The following is a 24,577-nucleotide window of genomic DNA, read 5'->3' as shown; positions in this document are numbered from 1 at the left end:
ACCTTTCCAAACAAAGAAAGAATGAGCCGCACGCATCGCGGTATCGGGTATTTATTTTCTTTTCATCTGCTCCGTGATCCTGATGCATTTCGGCCAACCTATGGCCTTCCACCGAGGAGGAGCTTTCAAGTGTCGAGAGGCTGTACTTGCAAATGCCTGATAATTGCTTAATTTATTCACAGGGATTACACCCTCCAGTGGGCGCCGCGGTGGCTTGCGGTTTGAAGCATCATGGTACCTGTAGTTTGCCTCTTAGTTATATATATAACTTTTCGGCAAGCTGCACAGCATAGCTAAAAGGCATTAAAACATTGACAAAACCCAATGCCTTGAATAGGAGCAACCGAATGCCTTAGCCGTTGCGTGTTTACGTTTGAGTTGGCAACCGAGGTCTTTCTCCACATGCCCTAAAATGTGCACTTGGTGAGGCCGTTTAAAAAGAGTGCAAATAATGTTAAGTTGTAGCCATTTAATTGAAGAAAATGTTCACCCTTACTATAAGAAGACAGTGTATACAAATTTGGAGCTCGTTGTCTAAATGTTTGGCGTATGGTGTTCACGTTCATACTGATGGTCTTGCCATTTGAAAGAGCCTTTCTTCAATTTCCATCTAACAAGTCACCTTATTTGACACGCTAGCAACTAGAGTAATCTAATTACCGTGGCCCACACAGGGATTGCGCAAACTAACATTTCAAATTCCAGCTACTTGGCGTTTGTTTTCATCATTTAAATATAATCAGTTTCCTCGTTTTTTGTTTTTTTACAAGTGTCTGGTAAATCTAAATCCTCTTCACAAAAGGAACAAGTATTTGCAATGCAATAGGTCTCGCATTTTCACGAGTTTAAGTTATTGGCATTGTAAACGAAAATGCCTTTTACTTATGTTTTAAAAAACAAAACATAAATAAAAGGCATTGTCATTGACAGTGCCAATAGCATAAACGTGAGACATATTGCATTGCAAATGCTTGTTTTTAATCCTGCCTCCCTGTTGACCGCTTGTAGGTCCCTCCCTCTAATACCATTCTACGTCTTCCAGTCTGACTGTTGCAATATTCTACCCAAGCACTCCTGTTTTTCCACCCCTTCCCTCTTGAATTAAACTTCCTGTCTGACCTTCTGCCTTTTTCCCCCTCTTTCTCCTTCTTTCTCTATCCCTTTTTCTTTGTTTTGTTGTATTTCTCTTTTTTCTTTTCTTTCTCTTATAAGTCTTTCTGTCTGTTCTCTTATTTAGAACTGGCCTAGAAAGAACTCTGCTGATTATTCTACCTGTGGTCACTTAGCTCTTTGATTAGTACTTGCTGCTTCAGTGATTAAAAAATGTAGCTTTCTTTCAGGAATGTTAGTACTAAGGCCATCTGCTCTAAGTGGCATTTACATATTGATTTATCTGTACAAGCATCTTCTGTACTCATTTGGCTGCACATTAGTGTACACATATAGAACCATGAAGCTGTGACTCTGATATCTTAATAAGTATAATCTTGTAAATTCACAATCTAGGGAAACACCAAATTCTGCAGAAGCTGAACTCATCCCATATAAACATTTAGCCATTTTGGGAAATAAACTCGTTGACAGATAAGGCTTCAGGCCTACAATTCGGCATAGGGTTCAAATTTATGATGGTCTTGCATTGTGCAGAAATAAGTTTCATAGCATAGAGGTTTAGGTCCTTTCCAGCTCTTGTAAAACGAAAGATCTCCATACAATACCAAAGCCGTTTAATTAAATTCAGCATAAAGGTCAAGGAAAGGTTCCCTCCTCACCAGCTAGTGATATTGTATTAATAATATACAAACTGGGCCCCTTAACATCTGTGCAGTTGATTATTCAACTAAATTAGCTAATGGTTTAACTAAGGCAGGTGTTGGCTTCAGTTATTTTTGCAGTCAGTTGAAAATTGTAAAGCAACAACATGTGTGATTTTGCCGAAGAAAGAGTGACCTGCTTGTGAAGTGTGGTGCACTGGTCAATGCTTTTTTATCTACAATTGATTTATAATCTCTTTTATTTTGAAGAAAAAGAAGATCCATGGGCAGAAGATGACTTTGTGTTCGGTTCTTATCAACCCACCATGTCCTCTACTCCTGAAGGTCGTCAGTCACGCCGGCAGTCTGTGAGGTACACCAATATGTGTCTGTAGTTTGGTCTTTTTAATTAATTTATTGCATTTTCTGACCGAAGACCATCATAATAGAGAAAATCTAATCACATACTGCAAACAGAAATTCTGAGTGTAATCACAAAAATGGGGTGGTGGACCATGCACTTCAAATGGGCTTAGTTCATCCTGAAACCACAGAATAAACATTCTGATGGATACTTCTAACTGAAGATTCCTCCCATTGTGAATTTTCCCAAAGCATCAGACTGGATCAAGACAAATACTTTAGCAGTACTCCTGTGCACATTGTAGGTGGTGCAGTGCTTCCCACTAATTTTCTTCTGCTCCAGAAATGATGAATGGAACAGCATATAAATACCACCAATGCACACTGACGTCAGTTCCTATCTTTCCCTGCCTTCAGATCCAGAGCTCTATTCCTTTCGTCATTTTCTTTTTCTCAGATTATTTTCAGTTTGCTAGGGAAATGCCCCTTCCTAAAACAAAAGCTTTTAACCCTTGTAGGGACTGTCACCAACTATGGTAGAAAGATGGTGATAACAAACGTTTATTGGGGCACAAACAGTAAAGTTTGATTGAAAAAAAGCAATGCAATTAAAAAAATGTACAACCCTATGAGACTAAACCATATCATTTCGCATTGAAATACACCTTGATTGTCTAATATTACTCCCTATCTTTAATACACAATAAAACACATGCGAGTCCTACAACTACGCCAAACAAAATTCCTATTTGTCCACGTGAAATCCCCTGCAGCTTAGAGAAGATAATGTCTGATATTTAATAAATAGAGGTTTTTAATAACTTGATTTGCGCTACTTTTAAATAATAACAATCTTTTAAAATATGGCATAGAGACTATTTAATCTTTAGGTCAAACGCCAGCTGTTATACCACTGTTGATGAGAATAGACTAGATTACACACACCTTAATTGTAAACGATACTTCTTAATAGGCAGACAAAACACATATGGGAAAAGACCTCCATGTCCTAAAGATTTATAAGTAAGAATAATCGAGGGTCTCATTGACAGATAGTGATCATCAATATTTGCAGAAAACATGGCTTCTGTATCCTTCACTAAGATTTTTGAAGGGAAGGGATCCCATTTTGAAATCTAAGCTGAAGACATAAACAGCATTGTAAATTCATTAAACCTATAGACCCATTCCTTTTCACTAATAAGAATTTCCTCCCAACAAAACCTCTAGATTTTGGAAGGCTGATCAAGCAGAGCTAATTGGTTAGAAGACCTTAGGAAACAGACGCCTGCTATAAAAACCTGCCATAAAACACCAGAACATCAAATTAAATTCATACCGGATCCCTTGAGCCATTGAACATTGTTGTAAGCACAATAATCTTTTGAGGGCAGCCCCTTTAAGGGTATCATAGGACTACTACGCTCCAAGCAAAAAACCTCTGCCCCACAAAGGGCTAAAGGATTCATTTTCCTACTAAAAGCTTTCATTAAAGGGGTCCACGAGATACCACCATGGGTTAGATTGAATTTTACAAGTGAGCCTGTCTAGAGCAAGATCCTGGTCTTTGTACAATCCATTTGGAAGCCCCATCTCAGATTACTTGAGAATGTCAGGCCCAAATATTTATATAGGCTCACGATCTTTATATGATAGGCATCCAAATGCCATTTAAAGTTCTTTACTTTTTTCCAAGACCAGAATCTTTGTTTTCTCCAAGTTTATCATTAATCGATTTTTACATACAATAAAGACCTAAGGCAACTCATTTCCTGCGAAGACCCACGGCTGTATAATAAAGCACAACCAAGACGACCACATATAATAAATAGGGAATGTGGGTGGAACCCATTTCAGGGGAGATCTACGTAGTTCCTCTTGATGCAATGGGTAAATCTACCACATAAAGACTAGAAAAGGTGGGGCACGGGCACAGCCTTGCCTCAGCCCCTTTTAAATATCTATTATTCTTGATAGTCTCCCTGATTTATCCAATTCCACCTGAGCTCAATTATAGGTGTGGAGCTTATGATTTTCAGAAAGCAAATCTGTCGCCAACTTTTTTCTGTGAAATATCCCCACAAGGTGTGCCTCTGGAGTCTGGGATCTGGAGATTGTGAAGCAGTTTGTCATAATGCAACACAATATTCCATACTGTCCCCAGTCAAAGTCGAGGACAAGGTCCCGCCTCCGCCCGTGAAGTTGTACCCATATCGGATCTTCATTGTGATTGAAGACTTAAAGGTCAATCGAAGAAGGAGCACATGATGTCTAAACTGGAATCTGCCCCTTCCTTCCATTCTGGAATTCCAGAGAAGGCACAAAGGTGTCATTTTGCCGCATGGTTTTTCTCCTGGGGAGCCAACTTCAAGTCTGGTCCTGATGCACCCTGCTTTACAAGTGCTGTAATGACGTGGCAGCAAATTGAGTCCTTTAGGGAAGCTGTGCTGCACATTTTTGACACACTTCAGCTTCCTCTGGCATACCGCCGGACCCCAAGGCTCTGCAAGGGCCTCTAGTTGGCCTACTACTCCCGGATTTGGCTTCTGCTACCTTTAAACCTGCTTTAGGTTTTGCCTTCTGCTCCCTTTAAACCTGCTTTAGGTTTTGCACTTGTTTCAGTGCCCACTTCCGTTCCAACACCACAATCTGCGCCGGACCTTCCGACTTAGATTCTGGTGCCAGAGAAGGATCCTCTACTTGTTGTGCTTAACGACCACAAGACAAACTCGTCTCAACCTTGGTCGAGGACGTGCCCTTATCCCATTTCAGCACCACCAATTGGCAATCCTTCTGACTCTGACACACTGCCTTTGGTGGATAGTCCCATCTCGCTCCTCCCGTTTCCAGCCAAAGTCATCGAGAAGACCGTCAACAAACAGCTGGCCGCCTTCCTCGAGACGAACGGATCCCTCGACCCTTCACAGTCTGGCTTCCGAGCCAACCACAGCACCGAGACCGCCCTCATCGCTGCCACCGATGACATCCGAGCCCTGATGGACAACGGAGAAACAGCGGCCCTCATCCTCCTAGACCTCTTCGCCGCATTCGACACGGTCTGCCACCGCACCCTAGTGCAACGCCTCAGCAACGTCGGAATTCAAGAGAAGGCACTGGAATGGATCGTCTCCTTCCTCGACGGAAGAACACAGAGAGTCTGTCTACCACCGTACAAGTCAGAGGCCACCGAAGTCATCTGCGGCGTCCCTCAAGGATCCTCGCTGAGCCCCACCCTCTTCAACGTCTACATGAGCCCCCTCGCGCCCATCGCACGCCAACACAACCTGAACATCATCTCCTACGCCGACGACACCCAGCTGATCCTCTCACTGACCAACGACCCCGCCGCTTCCAGAGCCAACCTTCACGAAGGGATGAAAGCTGTAGCCGAATGGATGACGACCAGCCGCCTGAAACTGAACTCAGACAAGACGGAAGTCCTCATCCTGGGCTCCTCGCCCTCCGCCTGGGACGACTCCTGGTGGCCCCCCGCCCTGGGCTCCGCACCCACACCGACAGACCACGCACGCAACCTGGGCTTCATCCTGGACTCCTCCCTCTCCATGACCAGGCAAGTCAACGCCGTCTCCTCGTCATGCTTCCACATCCTGCGCATGCTACGAAAGATCTTCCGGTGGATCCCCACCGAGACCAGGAAGACGGTCACCCAGGCCCTCGTCACCAGCCGACTGGACTACGGCAACGCCCTCTACGCCGGAACCACCGCCAAGCTCCAGAAGAGACTCCAGCGGATCCAGAACGCCTCAGCCAGACTCATCCTCGACATCCCCCGACGCAGCCACATCTCCGGACATCTGAGAGACCTGCACTGGCTCCCCGTCAACAAAAGAATCACCTTCCGTCTCCTCACCCACGCACACAAAGCCCTACACGACCAAGGCCCGAGCTACCTCAACAACCGCATCAACTTCTACGCTCCCAAACGCCACCTCCGATCAGCCAGTCACGCCCTCGCCGCCGTACCCCGCATCCGAAGATCGACAACAGGAGGAAGGTCCTTCTCCCACCTGGCCGCCAAGACCTGGAACTCCCTCCCAACCGACCTGCGCCTGACCCAAGACCACCTTTCCTTCAGGAAGAAGCTCAAGACCTGGCTGTTCGAGCAGTAGCAGCACCCCCCCCCCCCAAGCGCCTTGAGACCCTCCGGGTAAGTAGTGCGCTATATAAATGTCCATGATTGATTGATTGATTGATAGTCACGGATTTTCAGGTCAGATTCAGAACAAAGTCAGACGTTTGGTGATGATAGACTAATTTGTCCCATAGTGTGATGAGAAAAACTGGTACAAAGAACTACAGAATGAAAATGGCCTGGACATCTCCCCAGACTAGATCAGTCTTCCCTCCTGGTCCAGTCCAGCCCCAGAGGAGAGTGCATAATTTTTGGTAGTGATTAGAATGGCTGCAGAGAACCTTAACCTACAGCCCCCAACTTTGGAGCATCTACCAGTCCTCTTTTGCCTTTTAATTAAGTCCCTATGGCTATGATTTTGGGCACTTGTGGGAAGCCATGTTCTGATTTTCCTATCAGGGAACAAGTTGCTAATTGCCACAGACTGGCTCTAGAGTATCCTGACTTTCTTATGTAGCATCCAACTCAGGATAGCTTGGTGGTGCCGTGTCTCCCAGCACAGTCAACCCTCACGCTTTTCTTACACTCTCTTCTGACTGCGTATCCAAGTATGTGGAGGCATTCGGCAAATGCATGTTTTCATCCGCCAGTCTAGCCCTCCATTCAGTAAATGACATTTGACTCATTGGGGCCTACACCCATGTGCTACTGGACATGATCAGTTAGATCTTACTGGCGGTCCCTGATGACTTACGGGCTTGTTTATACCGGACAATTAAGGATGGCCAAAGTACGACTAAATTGATTTTCTGATAGAGACTTACAACTGCAGATTACTTACCTTTAGAACATTCCACAGGCGTCAGACTGTAAACGTTTTTCAGTAGTACCTCTGCGCATCTGTCAGTGGCACTGTGCAACACTGCACTGATGCTGTTCCATTCCAGAAATGATGCGTGGAGTCTTTACACGCACCACTCCAGTAAGCTGATGTCAGTTCCTTTCTTTCTGTGCCACCAGATGTGGATCCAAAGCTCCCTCTCATCTCTTTGGGACACTTTACCTCAAAAAAACTTCTGTGTCCAAGGGAAATGTCACTTCACAAAACAGCAAGTTTTAAGCCCAATAAGGACTGTTGCAAACAAATGTCTGTTGAAAATTCTCATCTGGTTTGCCTGTGGTGCCTGGGATCGAGCCATAACTCTTTTAAGCCTGTAGTAACTGTGCGTTGCTTAACCCAAAGGCCATATGAAACTGTGAGACAAAACTCTGTCGCCAAGCACCAGAAGACTTCACAACGAGACCATTCCAAGTCAAAGGGTCATACTGCCACATTGAGGCAGGTCTAAGAATTCCCTATGGCCATGTTCTGACTCATACCCTTATGGCCCCTAAGGAGCTGAAGTGCCCTTCACCTGGGATATCTCTGGTGGTTTTTCCTTTGGGGCCAGTTGGATACTCCGAATCCACCAATGGGCCTCTCCTAGCTCCTATACTGACCCTGCCTCAGGAGCCACGCTCCACGTCTGTTCCCGATGTCTCTATGCTGATGCTGACTCCATCAACACCAGAAGACGAGATGCTCATTGTGCTCTCCAGCTCAGAGTCGGCACCAATGAGTTTGACTAAGGCCGCTTCCAATTTCCGACAACGTGCTGACCCAATGCACCTCTTTACCTGACTCCTCCGCAAGGACGAACACATACGTTGCATTCCTTATTTGGTACAGATTCAGACAATGATTATGATGCAGGTGATGAGATAGGGTACCATACCTTGAAGACAATTGGTATAATGACCTACAAGAAGCCAGTGGGCTTGACACTTTATTGAGTCTGGAATCCTCTCACTCCCAGGCCCTGCCACTGAGAGTGCATCTTACACAATGGCCATTCATAGGGCAGCAAAAGTTCCTGATCTCCAGCTCTCCACCTTAGAGGTTAAACCCTTGTCTTGATGGAAGTGCTGCAACTGGGGCAAACATCTACTGAGCCCGTCCTCTTCTTTAATGAGGCAGTTACAGAAAGTCTTTTAGGAGTCTGGGCCAAACCTTTCTCTGGCCCCCCAATCTATCGCCAGATTGCGAGACGTCACCATCCTGCCCCAGGCAACCCTGCATTTTTGTCTCTGAACCCCTCACCTGAAAGTATGATGGTGTAGGCAGCCACAGTGGGATGCACAGATGTTTTACAGATGAGGCTGTGATGCCCACCGCCCCATATGGTCAAGGTCCGCGAGCTACTTAGTCCACCGCTCTTCAAGCCACCGTCGCACAGCCCCACCTTCTGAACATCCTTGGGGTGCCCTTAGTGCAACAGGAGGAGTAGGTCCGGCAGTTAATCTGAAAGGGGTACACCTTGCCCTTTATTGCCTCTCCAACTCAACTTCCATTGTTTCCAGAATGACTGACGGAGGACCATGTGTCGTTTTCACGCCAGAAAGTGCAAGCCCTTTTGGCCAAAGGGACTATCGAGATGGTTCCTGCTATAGAAGTAGGTTGTGGTTGTTAGTCATGCTACTTTCTGTTGACAAGGAAGGACGCAAGTGTTCGCCCTTTTTTAGACCTGCGTCCTCTCGACGCCTACCTGGGCCCTGTGTCAGGAGGCAAAACGCCTCTGGAAATAACTGGACCATTAAGGGATTTTCAAGAGAAACGCTCACTGCAGTGTTGAGAGGAGAACATTTCCTCTTTATTTAATCTACATTACTAAGCAGAAATCCCTGTGCATCAAAAAGTAGCAAAACGCCCGATGCATTTCAGTTTGCATGATGCCTTGTTCACATGAACACGTCATGAAAAAAATGCTAACAGCCGTTGGACAAAATAACGAGTTTTGTAGAAAAAAGACGTGGAGGATGAGATTTCTAAAGAAGGGTGGAGAATGATGGTTGGCTAGGCTGCAAGGGTGCTATTAAATACCTAATTTATATTAATTTGGTTTCATTTATTCCATCGCACTTACCTGATGCCTTTGAGCTAGCACAAGAATTATGGCAAACACCCTAAAACATACAATTGGTGCAATGTAAATTATACTGATTTTTTTAATAGGTAATGGACCTGCCCTGCAATCCATAGTAGCAGGTCAGAACCCTTGTCACCCAAATCAGCCTGCTTGCCTTCCTGAAAAAGGAACTCAAGACCACTAATTTGTATACTCAAGACTATTGCTGGTAAAGCTACACATAATGATGTGTAAGTCGAAATTAAGTCTCCAGTACTCAATCTGGGAGCTAGATTTGGACAGAAGTGGGGTGTGTAGTCCTGAGAGCGCAAGTCCCATAAGAAACATAGCTGAAACTCACACCAGTCACAACTCCCACTAGTCCCAAAATTCAAACAAGAGAAATAAAAGTGTTGAAAATTGGCTAGAAGTCACAGTAAGTCATGTGGAGGTATAAAACATCCTCTTTTAAGTGTCTGGTTACTGTCCAATATATCTAGTAATGGAGACACCCCTGAAGCACCTAGCATCTACTGGACCCATTTTAAACAAAGCTGGAATTTCTGATGGATACATCTGCCAGTGGATTCCTCACCTTGTGAATATCCCCCTGCGTCAGCAACGTTCGGAAAATTCTTTTGTAGCACGTCGGCGTGGACGACATCATAGGAGCATGGCATCAAGCGCAACTCCGACTGACGTCACTGACTCGTTATTAGGCCTACGTCGGCGTGATGACATCAGTTCCCTTTTTTCCTCGTCGTCGACGCTAACGGTTTCGAGGGATCTTCTGTTGAGTTGATAGTAACTTTGTTACTATTGTGAGTTTTTCTGTATCTCTTCGGCGTTGCTGTCTTCTGTCGTGATGTCGTCGAAGAAGACTGGATTTAAGCCGTGTGATTCATGCAGAAAGATGATGTCCATTACGGATCCGCATGGTGACTGTCTATGGTGTCTGGGTTCGGATCACGGCGTCCAGGGTTGTCGATCCTGTTTGAAGATGAACCCAAAGGCTCTTCGGGAACATGAGGCAAAACCTCTTGTTGCCAAATTGAAAGGTAAAGATGCCAGGAAGAGTTTGAGGTCGAGATCGAGAGGCCCGAGGTCGAGGTCCCGGTCGAGGTCGGCTTCGAAGTCGACTTCGGGACATGCTTCCAGATCATCTAAGAAAAAGCATAGGAGAAAGAAGCATAGTTCAAGGCGCCATTCCGGTAAGGAGCCGGATTCGAAAACAAATTTGTCTTCTAGAAGGCATCGTAAGGACATGGTATCTCCCTCTCCAGTTCAGAATCCTGTAGATGAGGCCTCGCCTTTGGAGTCACGGGAGCATTCACCGGCTCTGATGTCAAATCCGTCTCCGGATCCGTCCCAGTCTTCGGGACAAGAGGAAGAAGAAGAGGAAGTTCCTGTTGCTCAGGGTTCGACGACTCCGGTTCACCAACCCGAGGAACAAGAGGAGTTGATTCCGGTGCAGCCTCCTCAGGAGCAGCCGGTGGGTTCATACCCTCCTTTTCCGGGTCCAGGACAGGACCCTTCGCATTTTTTAAACGCCGGCTCCAGCTCCATGTTCGACGCCGGCTCCAGCTCCACATTCGACGCCGGCTCCAGCTCCACATTCGACGCCAGCTCCGCACTTGACGCCGGCTCCGGCTCCTTCGGAGTCAATACCGGATCCGACGATGTCGGTTCGAATGGAGTGGTTGAGGCGTAAAGCGCAGCGTCTTTTGGAGGAGAAGAGTTATGGGGACGCTGAAATTGAAGACGTTGAGCTTCAAGATCAGGAGGATTATTTTGATGATCTATGGGATGCTAGTGGTCTAGAACTGTTTCCTGATTGGGAGTTGGCCACGGTGTCTGATGCTCCTTCTAAAGATGTGGCTCCCTACCATGTGCTAATTAAAAAGGCTGCAGAATTGTTGAATTTGACTTTGCCATCTATTGAGTATAAGTCAAACATTCTGACTGAAGTCCTCCATTCTCCCTCATCTGTGGTTGAGCCAATACTTCCTTTCACTGAGGCTCTAACGGATCCCATCTTGGAGGTATGGAATAGACCACTTACGGCTCCTGCAGTTTCTAAGGCCGTTGCAAGGCGTTATAGAGTGGCTCCTGGCGACCCTGAATTTTTGTCTACTCATCCCTTACCAGAGAGTTTGGTTGTACAAGCTGCCTGTTCTAAAATATCTGCAGGTGCTTTCCCCCAGGTACCTGGTTATAAGGACTCCAAGAAGCAGGACCAAAATGCAAAAAAAGTGTTTTCGTCAGTCAGTACGGCCCTAAAATCTACGAATGCCACTTGTTTGCTGGGCCGATATATCCATGCTTTGATGGATACTATTAAACAGCTGTCTCCTAAGCTTCCTGAGGAAGACAAAAAGAATTTTAATGAAGTGGTTTCTGACACGCAGGCTGCTGCTCGGCAGGTCATACAGAGTGGTATGGACACAGCGGATTTGGTGGCTAGAGTCATGGGGTCTTCGATTGCCACCAGAAGAGCTGCCTGGCTGAAGACTTCCGAGTTCTTTGTGGATGTTCAGGCTGCTTTAATGGATTTGCCCTTTGATGGCTCAGGCCTTTTTGGTTAAAAGGCTGATGCTGCATTGGAGAGGTTCAAGGACAGCAAGGCTACAGGGGGGCTTTGGAAGATCTTCTTTTCGTCCCTACAAGCAATCACAGCAACAGCAGCAGCAACAAAATCCGTTGTATAAATCTTACAGTGGAAAACAAAGAGGTCGTGCTAGAGGACGTCAGGTCTCCTCCTCCTCCTCCTCTTCCTCTTCCTCTTCCCCTACCCACCCCCCTCCTACTACAGCAAAGCAGCCCTAGATCCGCCATTCCGGATCATGCGGGTCCTGTAGGGGGTCGGCTTACCTATTTTCTACGGGATTGGGAATCGGTCACGTCAGACCTTTGGGTTCTCCATCTCATGGAGAATGGGTATGCACTTCCCTTTCGGGAATTCCCTCCGAATTACCCTCCTTGCCAATGTTTTTGCTCGGAGGACCACCTGCTACTTCTGCAGGAGGAAGTCCTGGCATTGTTGAGAAAGGGTGCAATAGAGGTGGTTCCGGAGCAAGAAAGGGGTCAGGGATGCTACTCCCGGTATTTCCTGATCCCCAAGAAGGATGGCAGACTTCGTCCAGTCCTGGATCTCAGGATCTTGAACCTTTACCTGAAGCAGGAGAAGTTCAAGATGCTCACCCTTGCGCAGGTTCTTCAAGCGCTGTTGGAAGAAGACTGGATGGTGTCGATCGACTTGCAGAATGCATATTTCCCAATCCTGAAGTCGCACAGGAAGTATCTCCGTTTTACGGTGAGATCGCAGCATTACCAGTTTGTGGTCCTTCCGCTTGGTCTTACTACTGCGCCTCGAGTCTTTACCAAGGTGATGGCTGTGGTGGCGGCACATCTCAGAAGGTCAGGGATTCCGGTATTCCCTTATCTGGACGATTGGCTAATCAAGGCGGAATCTCCAGAGAAAGTGCTCCATCATCTGCAAGTCACAACTCAGTTGTTGTACAGGTTGGGTTTTTCGATAAATGCACCCAAATCTCACCTGGTGCCCTCCCAGCGCAACCTGTTCATTGGTGCGGTACTGGATACCACTGTATGTCGGGCATTCCCTCCTCCACAATGGATTCGCGACATACAGGAACTGATTCCTTTATTTCACAATGGAGCGGTCGTTCCAGTCTTGAAGGTCCTTCGTCTGCTCGGTCTGATGGCTTCCTGCATTCTGCTGGTCAACCATGCACGCTGGCTCATGAGGGCACTCCAGTGGTGCCTCCACAGGCAGTAGTATCAACACAACGGAGATCTCAGGGAGTTGATCAGGATCTCCAGAGAAACTGAAGCGGATCTGTCTTGGTGGAGCGTGGAGGGCAATCTGTCTCAAGGAAAGCCATTCCATCTACCTCCATCGGTGGCCACGGTAATAATGGATGCATCCACTCTAGGGTGGGGTGCTCATCTGGGGGATCTGGAGATCAAGGGTCTTTGGTCTCCAGAGGAAAGGTTGCTTCTCATCAACCTTCTGGAGTTGCGGACGATACGTCTGGGGCTCAAGGCCTTCCTCCCTTCCCTTCACGGACGGGCGGTTCAGATCCTGACGGACAACACCACCGCGATGTGGTATGTCAACAAGCAGGGAGGAGTAGGGTCGCAGTGTCTCTGCAGAGAGGCTCTGCGTCTCTGGTCCTGGGTTCAGGATCATCAGATTTGTCTGATGGCAAATCATCTGGCCGGAGTTCTGAACGTGCGTGCAGACAGTCTCAGTCGGCAGTTCTCAGCCGACCACGAGTGGAGGCTTCATCCAGAGGTAATTCGTCATGTCTTTTGGACGTGGGAAACTCCTCGGGTGGACCTGTTCGCCACTCACGAGAATGCTCACTGCCCGTCATTCTGCAGTCTCCAGTTTCCGATGCAGGGAGCTTTGGGGGATGCGTTTCAGTTGAGTTGGGACTCAACTCCTTTACTCATTTCCTCCCATACCCTTGCTTCCTTGGGTTCTGAGGAAAATTCGCCAAGACCGGGCCCAAGTTATTTTGTTCGCCCCGGATTGGCCAAGAAAGGTGTGGTACCTAGATCTTCTCCACATCTCCTCGTGCCCGCCGCTCTGTCTCCCTCTCAGGGCAGATCTCATCTCTCAGATGGAGGGGCAGGTTATACACCCCCATCTCCATTCCTTACACCTTCATGCCTGCAGATTGAACGGGGAAACCTGAATTCCTTTTCTCTCCCACATGATGTGGTGGATGTCATTCTATCGGCCAGACGTGACTCCACCAAGCCAATCTATTCATACAGATGGTCTAAATTTGTTACTTGGTGTGAGGAGAAGTCCATTGACCCTTTGAGGGCTTGTTTATCTGACATACTTCAATTTGCTCTTTTCCTGGCTCAGCAAGGGTTTGCTGTAGCTACAGTTAAAGGTTATCTTTCGGCCTTGTCGGCTTTTCTCATCCTGACGGATCAGCCGTCTTTATTTAAATCTCCTGTATTTCTAAGGTTTCTAAAGGGTCTTACAAATACATTTCCTCCTACTCCCTATATTGTGCCTCAGTGGGACTTGAATCTTGTGCTTACATTTCTGATGGTTTCTCCTTTCGAACCTTTGCACAAGTGTCCCATGAGACTTTTATCTTTTAAGACGGTCTTCCTGGTTGCAATTACCTCAGCAAGGAGGGTAAGTGAACTTCAAGCTCTTAGTTCAAAGCCCCCATTCTTGACCATTCATGCTGAACGAATGGTTCCTAGGACCAGGGCTGCTTTTCTGTCTAAGGTGGTAACTCCCTTCCATCTAGTACAGTCCATTACTCTACCTACCTTCTATCCTCCCCCTCACCCTTCCAAGGAGGAGGAGAGACTTCACCGCCTGGACCCCAAGAGGGCGGTGAGCTTTTATCTTGATAGGACAAGAGACTATCGAGTGGATGACCAGCTCTTTGTTGGGTTTGCTGGCTGCAGAAAAGGAAGAGCTGTGCACAAGCGCACACTATCAAGATGGATTATACTATGCATCAAGATCTGCTACTCCCTGGCGGGTAACGCGCCTCCAGGGGATTATTAGAGCTCACTCTACTAGAGCAAAGTCTTCTACATCTGCTTTGTCTAGGGGTGTACCTGTAGAGGACATTTGTAAAGCTGCGACTTGGGCTTCCCTCCACACTTTCGCGAAGCATTACTGCTTAGATTCCGAAGTGAGGAGGGACGGCCACTTTGCGCGTTCTGTCCTCCAGGATTTTCTGGTATAGGAGAGTGGACACCCTCCTCTGGGAGTGGGGACTGCTGTGGGACTCTATTCACAAGGTGAAGAATCCACTGGCAGATGTATCCATCTGACGAACAAGTTACTTACCTTCGGTAACGCTTTTTCTGGTGGATACAGTATCTGCCTGCGGTTTCCTCACATGCCCACCCGCCTCCCCGTTGTCCACTCTTCTATACCTGAGTTTAGGACAATATTTAAATGTATTTGTATATATATATATATATATATATATATATATATATATATATATATATATATATATATATATATATATATATATATATATATATATATATATGTGTATATATATATATGTATATATATATGTATATATTGTGTTTTTTATGCATTGTCTTCACACTATGTGTGTCATTTTGGATATTATGTACTGTATACACTGTATATGTATATATCTACTGTCATATGTCCGTCCGGGTGCCTCAAAGGCACGGAAAAAAGGGCGGAACTGATGTCATCACGCCGACGTAGGCCTAATAAGGAGTCAGTGACGTCAGTCGGAGTCGCGCGCGATGCCGTGCTCCTATGACGTCGTCCACGTCAGCGTGCTACAAAAGAATTTTCCGAACGTTGCTGACGCAGGGGGATATTCACAAGGTGAGGAATCCACATCCAGATACTGTATCCACCAGAAAAAGCGTTACCAAAGGTAAGTAACTTGTTCTTTAGGGTTAATATCCTTTAAAATGCAATATTTGTGAACTGTAGAATGTACAGAGATATTTTAAGTGATCACCGGAAGGGGTGGTGCTGACTCACAATAAACACAGTCCTTGAATGTATCATGCACATCCTCGGCTCTATGGATATACATGTTTAGATGTTCTTTTCTTAGTTCACCTCTAACTTGCAGTGATGTTCTTGTGACGTTTAGACAGCCCACTTCCTAATGATATTCTGCACGCGGATCTTTTGTTAGCTGAGCCGTTTTCTTGGTACTCCTGGTCATTATTGCTTCTCTCATTAGTCGACAGTCACCATTCCTTCTTCCAAGGGACGGTATCTTGAGTGTAGTTGTCTTGGGCCCAGCCTTTGGGGATACAGCAACTTGGTATTTCCTGGTCAATCAAATTCTCTGGACTTTGAAGGTCCTTCTTAGACCAAATCAAATACAAAAAAACAACCATTGAATCAAAATTGTGTATGCACTCTCTTGAAACCTGTTTATAAGGATGTTTACCACCATGAAATAAGCAAGACAATTCATACTCATTTAAAGTTTTCTGTAAGCACCAACAGCCCTCCATATAATTCCAAGGCGATAGGTTTGAAAGTCAATTTGAAAGGAGATTCTGGGGGTGCTCCTAAAGACAACTTTTAATGATTTACTAGTTTGTTCTCGCATATGCAGCGCATGCGCTGTCTCTTGGAGACATGCTATTATCTACTCTGTGGTGTAAGTGTAAGCCCGTTGCTTTTAATTGGTTCTTTGTTGTGCCTCTCATAAATGTGTGCTTTTTTACTGGTCACTTTGTTGTATTTTTCCCTCCTTCCATTGCTTGTCAGTCAGTCAGTCAAAGCTCTTTAATTCGATTAGTTAAAATCATAAAAGACAGTGCAGAAAAACATACATCCACGCTTATAAAATAGTTAAAAAATAAATAAGCATTCGATTGTTACAGTTCATATATACACTATATACAATACAAAAATCAAACATTGAGTAGATCATATACAGTTTTCCTAAAATGCCCTAAACCCAATAAGGAAGAACAATCAGGGGTACATTAAGTACGGTTTAAAGTGCATAGTTGGATTTTTCAAATTAAAACATAAAGCCCCTGTTGGTCCTACTATATAATTACATACAAATAAGTCTCTTGTTATTTATCCGGGCCGCAGCCACCAAGAAACTTGCTACGCTATAAGTGACGTGCAGACTACTAAGCATTTGTAAATATAAAAGAGCAGGCCTCACTTGTACAAATCCAGCGTCACGTAATATTGGGTTTAACATTTTTTTTTTACGCGCCTCTGAAAAACGCTCACAGAACATTACAAGATGAAGTTTGTCTTGTTGTCTTGTGTAGAAAACATATTGCAAGAACATGGTGCGGCATCTTCCGGTTTCCCCCATTTGGGAAATATACCCAAAGTAAGATGAATAAGATTGAACCGAAATCTAACCAGCAAAAAGCGGTGAAAAGGCTTCGTAACATTCTTTAGATACGGTTCAATAGATGGGGAAGTTAGTGAGCCATAATTGCTTCTCACAACTGGTTTTCTTAGCTCCTGCTCCTCCCTTTCTGCCTCCAACAGATTCCGAAAGTTATATTTAATCCAACCTATATCCTCTTTCTTTATGCCCTCAGGAGATGTGTATATTTCCGGTCGTCCTAGTCTGGCGCACGCCGCTCTAACGTACGTCAACCATGGGACCCTATCTGCCTTCTCGAGGGCTACACAGTCTTTTAGGATCAGGTTGTTAAGGGTAATCTCCTCATTTAGCCAAGTTTTTGCCCAACAAATCAACGGGCCATTTTTAAATGGTCCGAGATATAACCCAAGCCTAATTCAGTGTGTAAGGAAAATGTAGGAGACGATTGCGGTAGTGACAGAAGAGTTCTTAGAAACTTATTTTCTACAATTTGTATTTTACTCAGAGGTACGTAACCCCATATGGCAGCCCAATAAGAGGCAATCGCTAGACACTTAGATTTGTATATTTTTAACATAGCCTCCATGGGCCTTGCTCCCAACCTCTTAGAGAAGTTCAAGAGGGCTGTTGTGGATCTTGCTACTACATTGCTCTTCAGCTTCTGCTGGGGCCCCCAATTACCCTTCTCATCAAAGAGGACTCCCAGGTAGGTGAAAACCGGGACCCTCCTTAGTTCTGCGCCATTGCACGTAAAGGTTTTAACCTTGCTATTCTTTCTTCGTGCACCGGCCACCATTACATGAGATTTTTTTAAATTTACTTTTAGGTCTAGGGACTCCATAAAGCTGCCGAAGTGATCTAACAGCCTCTGTAGGCCCAGTCCCGTGCGTGCAAGTAAAACAGCGTCATCTGCGTACAGGAGGACCGGGATCCCCGATCCCCCTATGCGCGAAATGTCCAATGTAGCCACGCCCAGGGACTTTTCGAGGGCATTAATATAAATCGTAAAAAGGAGTGGGGCCAGAATACAACCTTGTCTGACCCCCCTCCTAGAAATAAATTGACCTGTACACCGGCCTTCCTGCGTAACCCTTACAGAGGCAGAAGAGAGGTCCTGGTGAAGGTCACTTAGAAAATTAACCAGAGATGCATCTAAACCTATTTTCCGCAGGATTAGCCATAAGTTTGAACGATTAACTAAGTCGAACGCAGATGATAGGTCCATGAAACCCAAGTATAAAACTCCCTCCTTAGCAATTGTATATTTACTTATGAGGAGGTGTAAATTTAAACATTGGTCCATGGTACTCCTCTGTTCTCTAAAGCCATACTGGAGATTAGAGAGCACCCCCCTGCCCAGCAGGCAATCCCCCAGTTTCTGAAGAATGACTCTGCCCAGGATTTTTACGGAAGAGTCTAACAGGGAGATTGGCCTATAGCAGGCGGGGTCCCTTCTGTTCCCCTTTTTAAAAATAGGGACTATGACCAAGGTCGCCCATGAAGGTGGCAAACCTACTGTGGATGAGGCGTTAAACACATTGGTCAAGATCTTTGCCCAAAAGTTTGGATACAGAATATATAAGTCAGCAGGCACCCCATCGGGGCCTGGGGCCTTAAGTTTGGACGTATCTCTAATAGCCCTTTCTATCGCGGCTAGCTCGAACTTGACGGGATGATCATACCAAGCAGTAGCTGTAATAACTGTTGGTGACTCCCTTTGCTCTTTATCATAAATATTCTTAAAATGTTGGAGCCAGCTATCATCAGGAATTACACAATCCGTGTCTAAGTTCTCCTGTTCCGAGAAGAACGGCTGGTTTATGGTAGACCATAACTTCCTGCTATCCCTTAGCACGTCAATGGATTGGAGATTATCCCACGCCTCCTCTTTATTTTCGCGTTTGCGTATGTCAATGGCAATTTTATACTCCTTACGGAGGAAGGCGACTAGGGTCCTGTCCCTCTGCCTTTTTTTAAGTGCCCTGATTAGGGCCCCATGAGCCCTTGAGCAGTTACTGTCAAACCATTTGTAGGCCTTCCTTGTATGCGCTCTACAACCTTCCTCTAAATTCTTGGCAATCTGCTTACACACTGCTACATAAGCTTCTGTAGTTTCAGCTCCCGAAGCAGAACCTTCGAGGCAGATAGCAAGGTTAGCCTCGGCTTTGATGGCAAGCTCCTCGAAGATAGCTTCCTGGACAACCTGTCCCATTTAATCCGTCTTCCCTGGTCTATTGTCAATAAGTACCTGTGACCACCCCCTTAATTTATTGTGGTCAATCACAACCCCCAGGTCAACATCCAGCAAAACCGGATTATGATCACTGAAGGTTGACGTCACGACTCTATAGACTAGTGTCTTGGCCAAGACTACAGGAGATAAAAAAATGTAGTCGATGACTGAATTTGATCCCCGTCCTATAAAGGTAGGAGCCCTCTCCTCCCCCTCTCCGATACCCGGTTCAAATAAGTTCATATTGGAGAGGAGGTCCTCAAGAGCCTCACCCTCTTTGCTATGCTCGAAATGGGGAACCCCCCCACTCGGTGCCCCACCATGTTCACCTCGGTAACAGTCCCACGAACAAGGATGTATGTTAAAATCTCCCAGAAGTAACACTTCTGGTACAAAAATCTGATTGAGTTTGTAAACGGACAAAAATTGCTCCAAGGCACTAAGATGCTCATTCTGCTGTGAGCCATCCTTGGAATTATAAAAATTAATTATCAAATATTTCTGCTGATCAGAAACAGTCCATTCAATTATTAAGAATTTGCCAGAATCTGCATCAAGTTTTTTAAATACGCCAGCCAGATTAAGGGAAAAAAGGAAGAGTAAGCCCCCCTTTGATCTCCCCACAATCCCAGGAACAGCAGGAATGGCAAAACTAAGGTAACCGTCCAATATTAAACTAGACGCAATGTCCCAAGATTCCTGGAGGGCAAGAATGTCGTACTGCCTCACAAACTCTAGCCATATAGGATCTGTGCTTTTAGATCTGATACCTGCCACATTCCAGCTCACAATTGTACATGAAGCTGTCTGGTTTAGGCCACCTACCTCATCCCTCTGCCCTACAGGTCTGGCGGGTAGTCAATCATTCGACTCCATCTGAGACAGAGGAGAGAAACGATTTGAGAGACCTATCTCTGCCCTGGATTGAAATCAGTGCGGGGAGACTGGTGTTATGGTAGTAGGTGCCCTTTCCACCCTCCGTGACAGCCCCTGTACAGGCATAAACTGTGGGCTGTCATTAGCCTGGTGAAGTGTCGTCAGCAAACTGGTACGGGGGGGACGTTCCCAGCTTGACAACAGCAGATTTCCGTTTGGCCTGACTGGGGGATAGAAAAAACCCAGAGGGAATGGTCTAATACCCTTATTAACCAAATCTGAGGCATCCCAGAACAATCTTTCAGCACTGACCCGATTATTGAAATTTACCACTACACAATCCCCCGGGATGTTTTTTGGACAGCGCCCGATCCAGCTGACCCTCCTTGCCATGATGACAGAGCTTGTAATATCGGCTCCTCCACTACTAAACTGTAAGCACCACTGCCTAGCTAATTTCATGAGGTCGTGAGTTGTTTCATTAGTACCAACCCTAGCTGGGGGGACCCCTGTGAAAACAGCCACCAAAGGGGCAGCCACCGGGGGCAACTCCAGGTGTCTGCCCAGTTGTGGGTCCTGCCTGTAACCCTCTGTAGTGGATTTTCTCCTATTACTAACTCCAGAATTTATACTCCCCGTCCCATCCCTCGTAGGGACATGCCCAACACTGTCTCCAGCCTTAGCAGAACTTCTCTCCCTGGAAACCTCATGGACCTTATTCGCAGCGTCAGCTGTAGACCTATTAGCAATTGATCCTTGGGGCTGAACAGAGCACCCCTTTTGACCTGTATGTTGATTAATAAATAGATACATTTTTTCACATTTAATCAACAGTCCCGGTACACAAATATTAAGTGTGTCCACAATGTCTTTAGCGATGGCCACAAGTGCGGGTTCCAGACGTGATGTGAACAGGTCCTCTACGATTTTACCAACATAATCCCTAAGACTGGGGTCCATTGGGATAGCCTCGACCTGTGTTTTTTTCCTTCTAGATGATTTTTTCGGTAACCTCGCTTACAAATAGGCTTATGTGGGGGAGCAAGATGGGTTGTATCCCTCTGATAACCGGGAGGTTCCATTGGGCTTGACAGGACTGACTGGGGCTCAATTATAAGGGGGGGGGGTTTAATCACAATGTTCCGCTCCAGGGGTATAATCGGGCTATGATCTATTACTAATGCCGGATCAACATTAGCGGATCTCAGACCCAGTTCTTTCTCAGCATTGGCAATTTCTTTCGTTAAAACCCCCACCGCTGAAGTTAAATACGAAATTATAGATTCAGATTTCCTGGAAATCTTAGCTTGTTTCCCCTCGTGCTCCCCACGGCATAGCTGTTTTCTCTTACTCATAGTAAATGTCAGAGAGGTGGCCCGGCCCGGCCTCTTTTGGCCCCTGACGGCCACAGACGGCCCGCCCTTTGCCCGGGCTTCTCCCGGCGCGGACCCGTGGGGCGGAAGTAGCGCTCCTCTTTACAAGCGCCTCCGGGCGCTTCCTGGTGGCGTAGATGGTGTGCACCGCAGGGGGAGTGCTGGTACTTGGAGTCCTTGCCCCTGTCTGCGGGCATGGCGGGAACGGGAGCAGTGCGGCCAAATCCCCGGTGCAGCCTCTGTGAAAGGTAGGCGGGAGGCGTGGAAAACGAACCTCCTTCCGCCGGTGCAACCCCATTCCATTGCTTGGTTTACTCCCTTGGGGACTGCCCCTGTTACTTGTACGCTTACTCTGTTCTTAATGTATGTGTTTGTCGAAGCACTATTTTTTTGCTCGGTTTGGCTCGTTTTCAGGTTCAGAATGGCAAAAGAGACTCTCCCAAAATGAAACGCAAGTTTGACATCCAGCTACTACTGCGATTCCTCATCTCTGTAGCACTTCAGGCTTGTTTAACAGGAGTCCCGCTGTTTCTAACCATCCGCGTTTTTTTCCCGGAGTTTAGGTATACATTGTTCTGCTTTTTTGCAGCTTGTCAAATGTTAGTACGTTACTCTAGGTTACTGTGGAGCCTTGAGGCATTTCAACTCCTGTCCCATTCCTAACCCTTCCCGACATGTTACTTGCTTGGTGCAAGCCCTCTGTGCTAGATTCAGGAATGTGCTGCCGCTCACATGCTTACAAAAAATATAAAACAGACATATTTGCTCACTTTGATATCCTCCTTCGAGCCCCAAGACACCCGAATTCTACATTCTGATAGGATGTGGCCATAAACCCATCCTGCCGCGTTACTTGTTTCACAGAGACTGCTTACCTGGGGCTGTGTGCAGAAGCGTTTCAGGCACAGCACTGGTTACTTCTCGTTTTAATCCCATTACAAGAACATGCTTATCTTGTGGTACTTTTTTAATTTGGGGTTGTCCCACAACAAGGCTCTTAATTTGTTACACTGAGCATCTTCTAAAAGACTGGACTACGCTTTTGCTTTTAGACACTGCTAGTGTTAACACGTGGGCACTAGATTGAGAAGTGGATTAGACCCCAGGGGACTCTGAAAGCAGTCCGCTCATTTTTTATACAAAGTTAATCAGCTCACCTGCCTCGCCTGTGGGTTTTATGACACTTTGGTGCAGTCTCATTTTTAATCACACTCCGTTGCTGCATCATTTTGTTTTACACAAAGCCTCCTCTAAAAGGCTGTATCACGCTTTCACTTTCAAGTATAAGCTTGGCCATCTTAGGTATAGGCCAACCCCTTCATGTCCAATAAAATGAAGGGACAGATCGTCCCATTGAATTGCTGCATCAGCCACCGGTACTTCTAAAACAGAGGGGGATGCACATGAGTCCGGTTATTGTTGTACTGATTTTTGTAAATGTATTTGTTTGGGCAATAAATGCAGTTTGAGTTGTTAACATTTTATTAAGCAGATTGGATTTGCTCCAACATATTAATTTCACTTTTCGGGAAGTCACGTGGTTTGGTTGAGACGCTATGCAGTGATTGGCTTAAATACTCGCACAGAGTGAACCAACGAACACTCCTGACAGACTTGGCATGACAAAGTGTGCAGTTTTGTAAATGTAAACTTGAGATATTAGTTACTTATTTTTCACAACTTTCAACATTGTATGGAGGGAGACTGTAAAAATTGAGAAGGCTTGGTCATTCGGTGCTAATTGTCATACTGCCCTTTCACTAAGATTCCTGTTGAACCACTGGCCAGCGGTGTGTACTTAAATAAAACATCATGAATCTCTGTATTTATCTTAATACTGTCCGGGGGAAAAAACATCACTTCATTTCAGAAACAGCAGACTTGAATAGTTAAGGTGTTCAACGGGTCAACCACTGTATGGCAGTAGTCATGGAACTTATTAACCTTTTGACGTAGAAGCAAACTATTTTTACATGAAATATCCAAATTAGAGAGCAAGTGGTAGATGATGACATGAGTGTGATACATCCATAATTAAGGGCAGAACCCTACATCCCCCAAATCACATAACTCCAGTGGCCCTGCTTAAAGTACATAACATGTACATATCTGCAGCAGTTAGAGAGAGATTTACAGACTGTAGGAGATTTATTGCCTCCCTAGTGAAATTAGTTTAAGGCAGTCACTCCCATTTGAACATGGAGGATCAACGGTGACAACTGCAGCTTGAAAGAGAAATAATTCAGTGTGACTTACCAGTGTCTTACTTAAGATACCAACGTTGCCCACTCCTGCCATTAACAATAATAAAACATTGCTCTCTTATCTGTTTTTACAGTAGCAGTTTGCCAACAGGGGTGGTTAGTGAACTTTGAAACTGGTGGGCGTAAATGCCTACATCATATTACAAACAGCGCAATAACAACCCTTCAGTTTTCAGGTAGGTGTAAAGGGTGCTTTCCTGAAGAAAAGTTTGAAAATATGTGCCAAAGGGTGCATTTTCCATTATATGTAATGGGACAACACTGTGTCACTCCGAACCTGGTTATAGTTGATAGCTGCTACAGTGTGTTCTGTCGGGTCTATCAATTGCTTAGTTTCAATTGCAAAAAGTCAAAAACAATCACACAATTGTTATGAAAGTAAAGGGATAAGTCAAAGCACATCAAACAAAGGACTTAATTAATTTGTATTATTTATATATCATTTGAATACATCATGGTATATATGGCTGTAAGATAGTTAAATCACAGGACAATAAACAGTACAGGAGCCTATATATCAATCACCTAGAGCTACTAGTAGTGTTTCTAGCACTCAAAGCCTTTCAAACTCACCTTCTAGGCAAAACTGGCTTAGTCTGCACAGATAACATGACAGCTACATACTACATACAAAAACAGGGGTGGGGACACTCTCTCCAACTGTCACGCTGTAGCGTGGGGGTGTGAACAGGTTGGAGTCTTTCTACCGGGGAAGGATGAACAGGCTGGAGATGTGTTTTGCGTAAGGAGGGTTTTATTCTGATAAAGGTTTTTCGAGTCCTGAAAGTGA

The 24,577-nt window shown here is 45.6% G+C and overlaps 1 protein-coding gene across 3 annotated transcripts in view; it reads left to right on the top strand.

Moving 5' to 3' along the window:
- The window catches only part of FBF1 (Fas binding factor 1), a 596,028-nt gene that overhangs the window by 226,678 nt on the left and 344,773 nt on the right, over positions 1-24,577 (top strand). For 2 of the 3 annotated variants that reach the window (XM_078654557.1, XM_078654559.1), the window contains one exon: positions 2,025-2,127. In XM_078654557.1, the coding sequence (XP_078510683.1) occupies positions 2,025-2,127 (103 nt within the window). The remainder of the gene's footprint in view (positions 1-2,024; positions 2,128-24,577) is intronic. The other variant, XM_078654558.1, reaches the window with a different exon arrangement.

This window comes from Lissotriton helveticus, chromosome 7, assembly GCF_964261635.1.
Source record: "Lissotriton helveticus chromosome 7, aLisHel1.1, whole genome shotgun sequence".
Taxonomy (NCBI): domain Eukaryota; kingdom Metazoa; phylum Chordata; class Amphibia; order Caudata; family Salamandridae; genus Lissotriton; species Lissotriton helveticus.
Note: the sequence above shows the minus strand (reverse complement) of the source record. Positions and strands in the feature narration are given on the sequence as shown.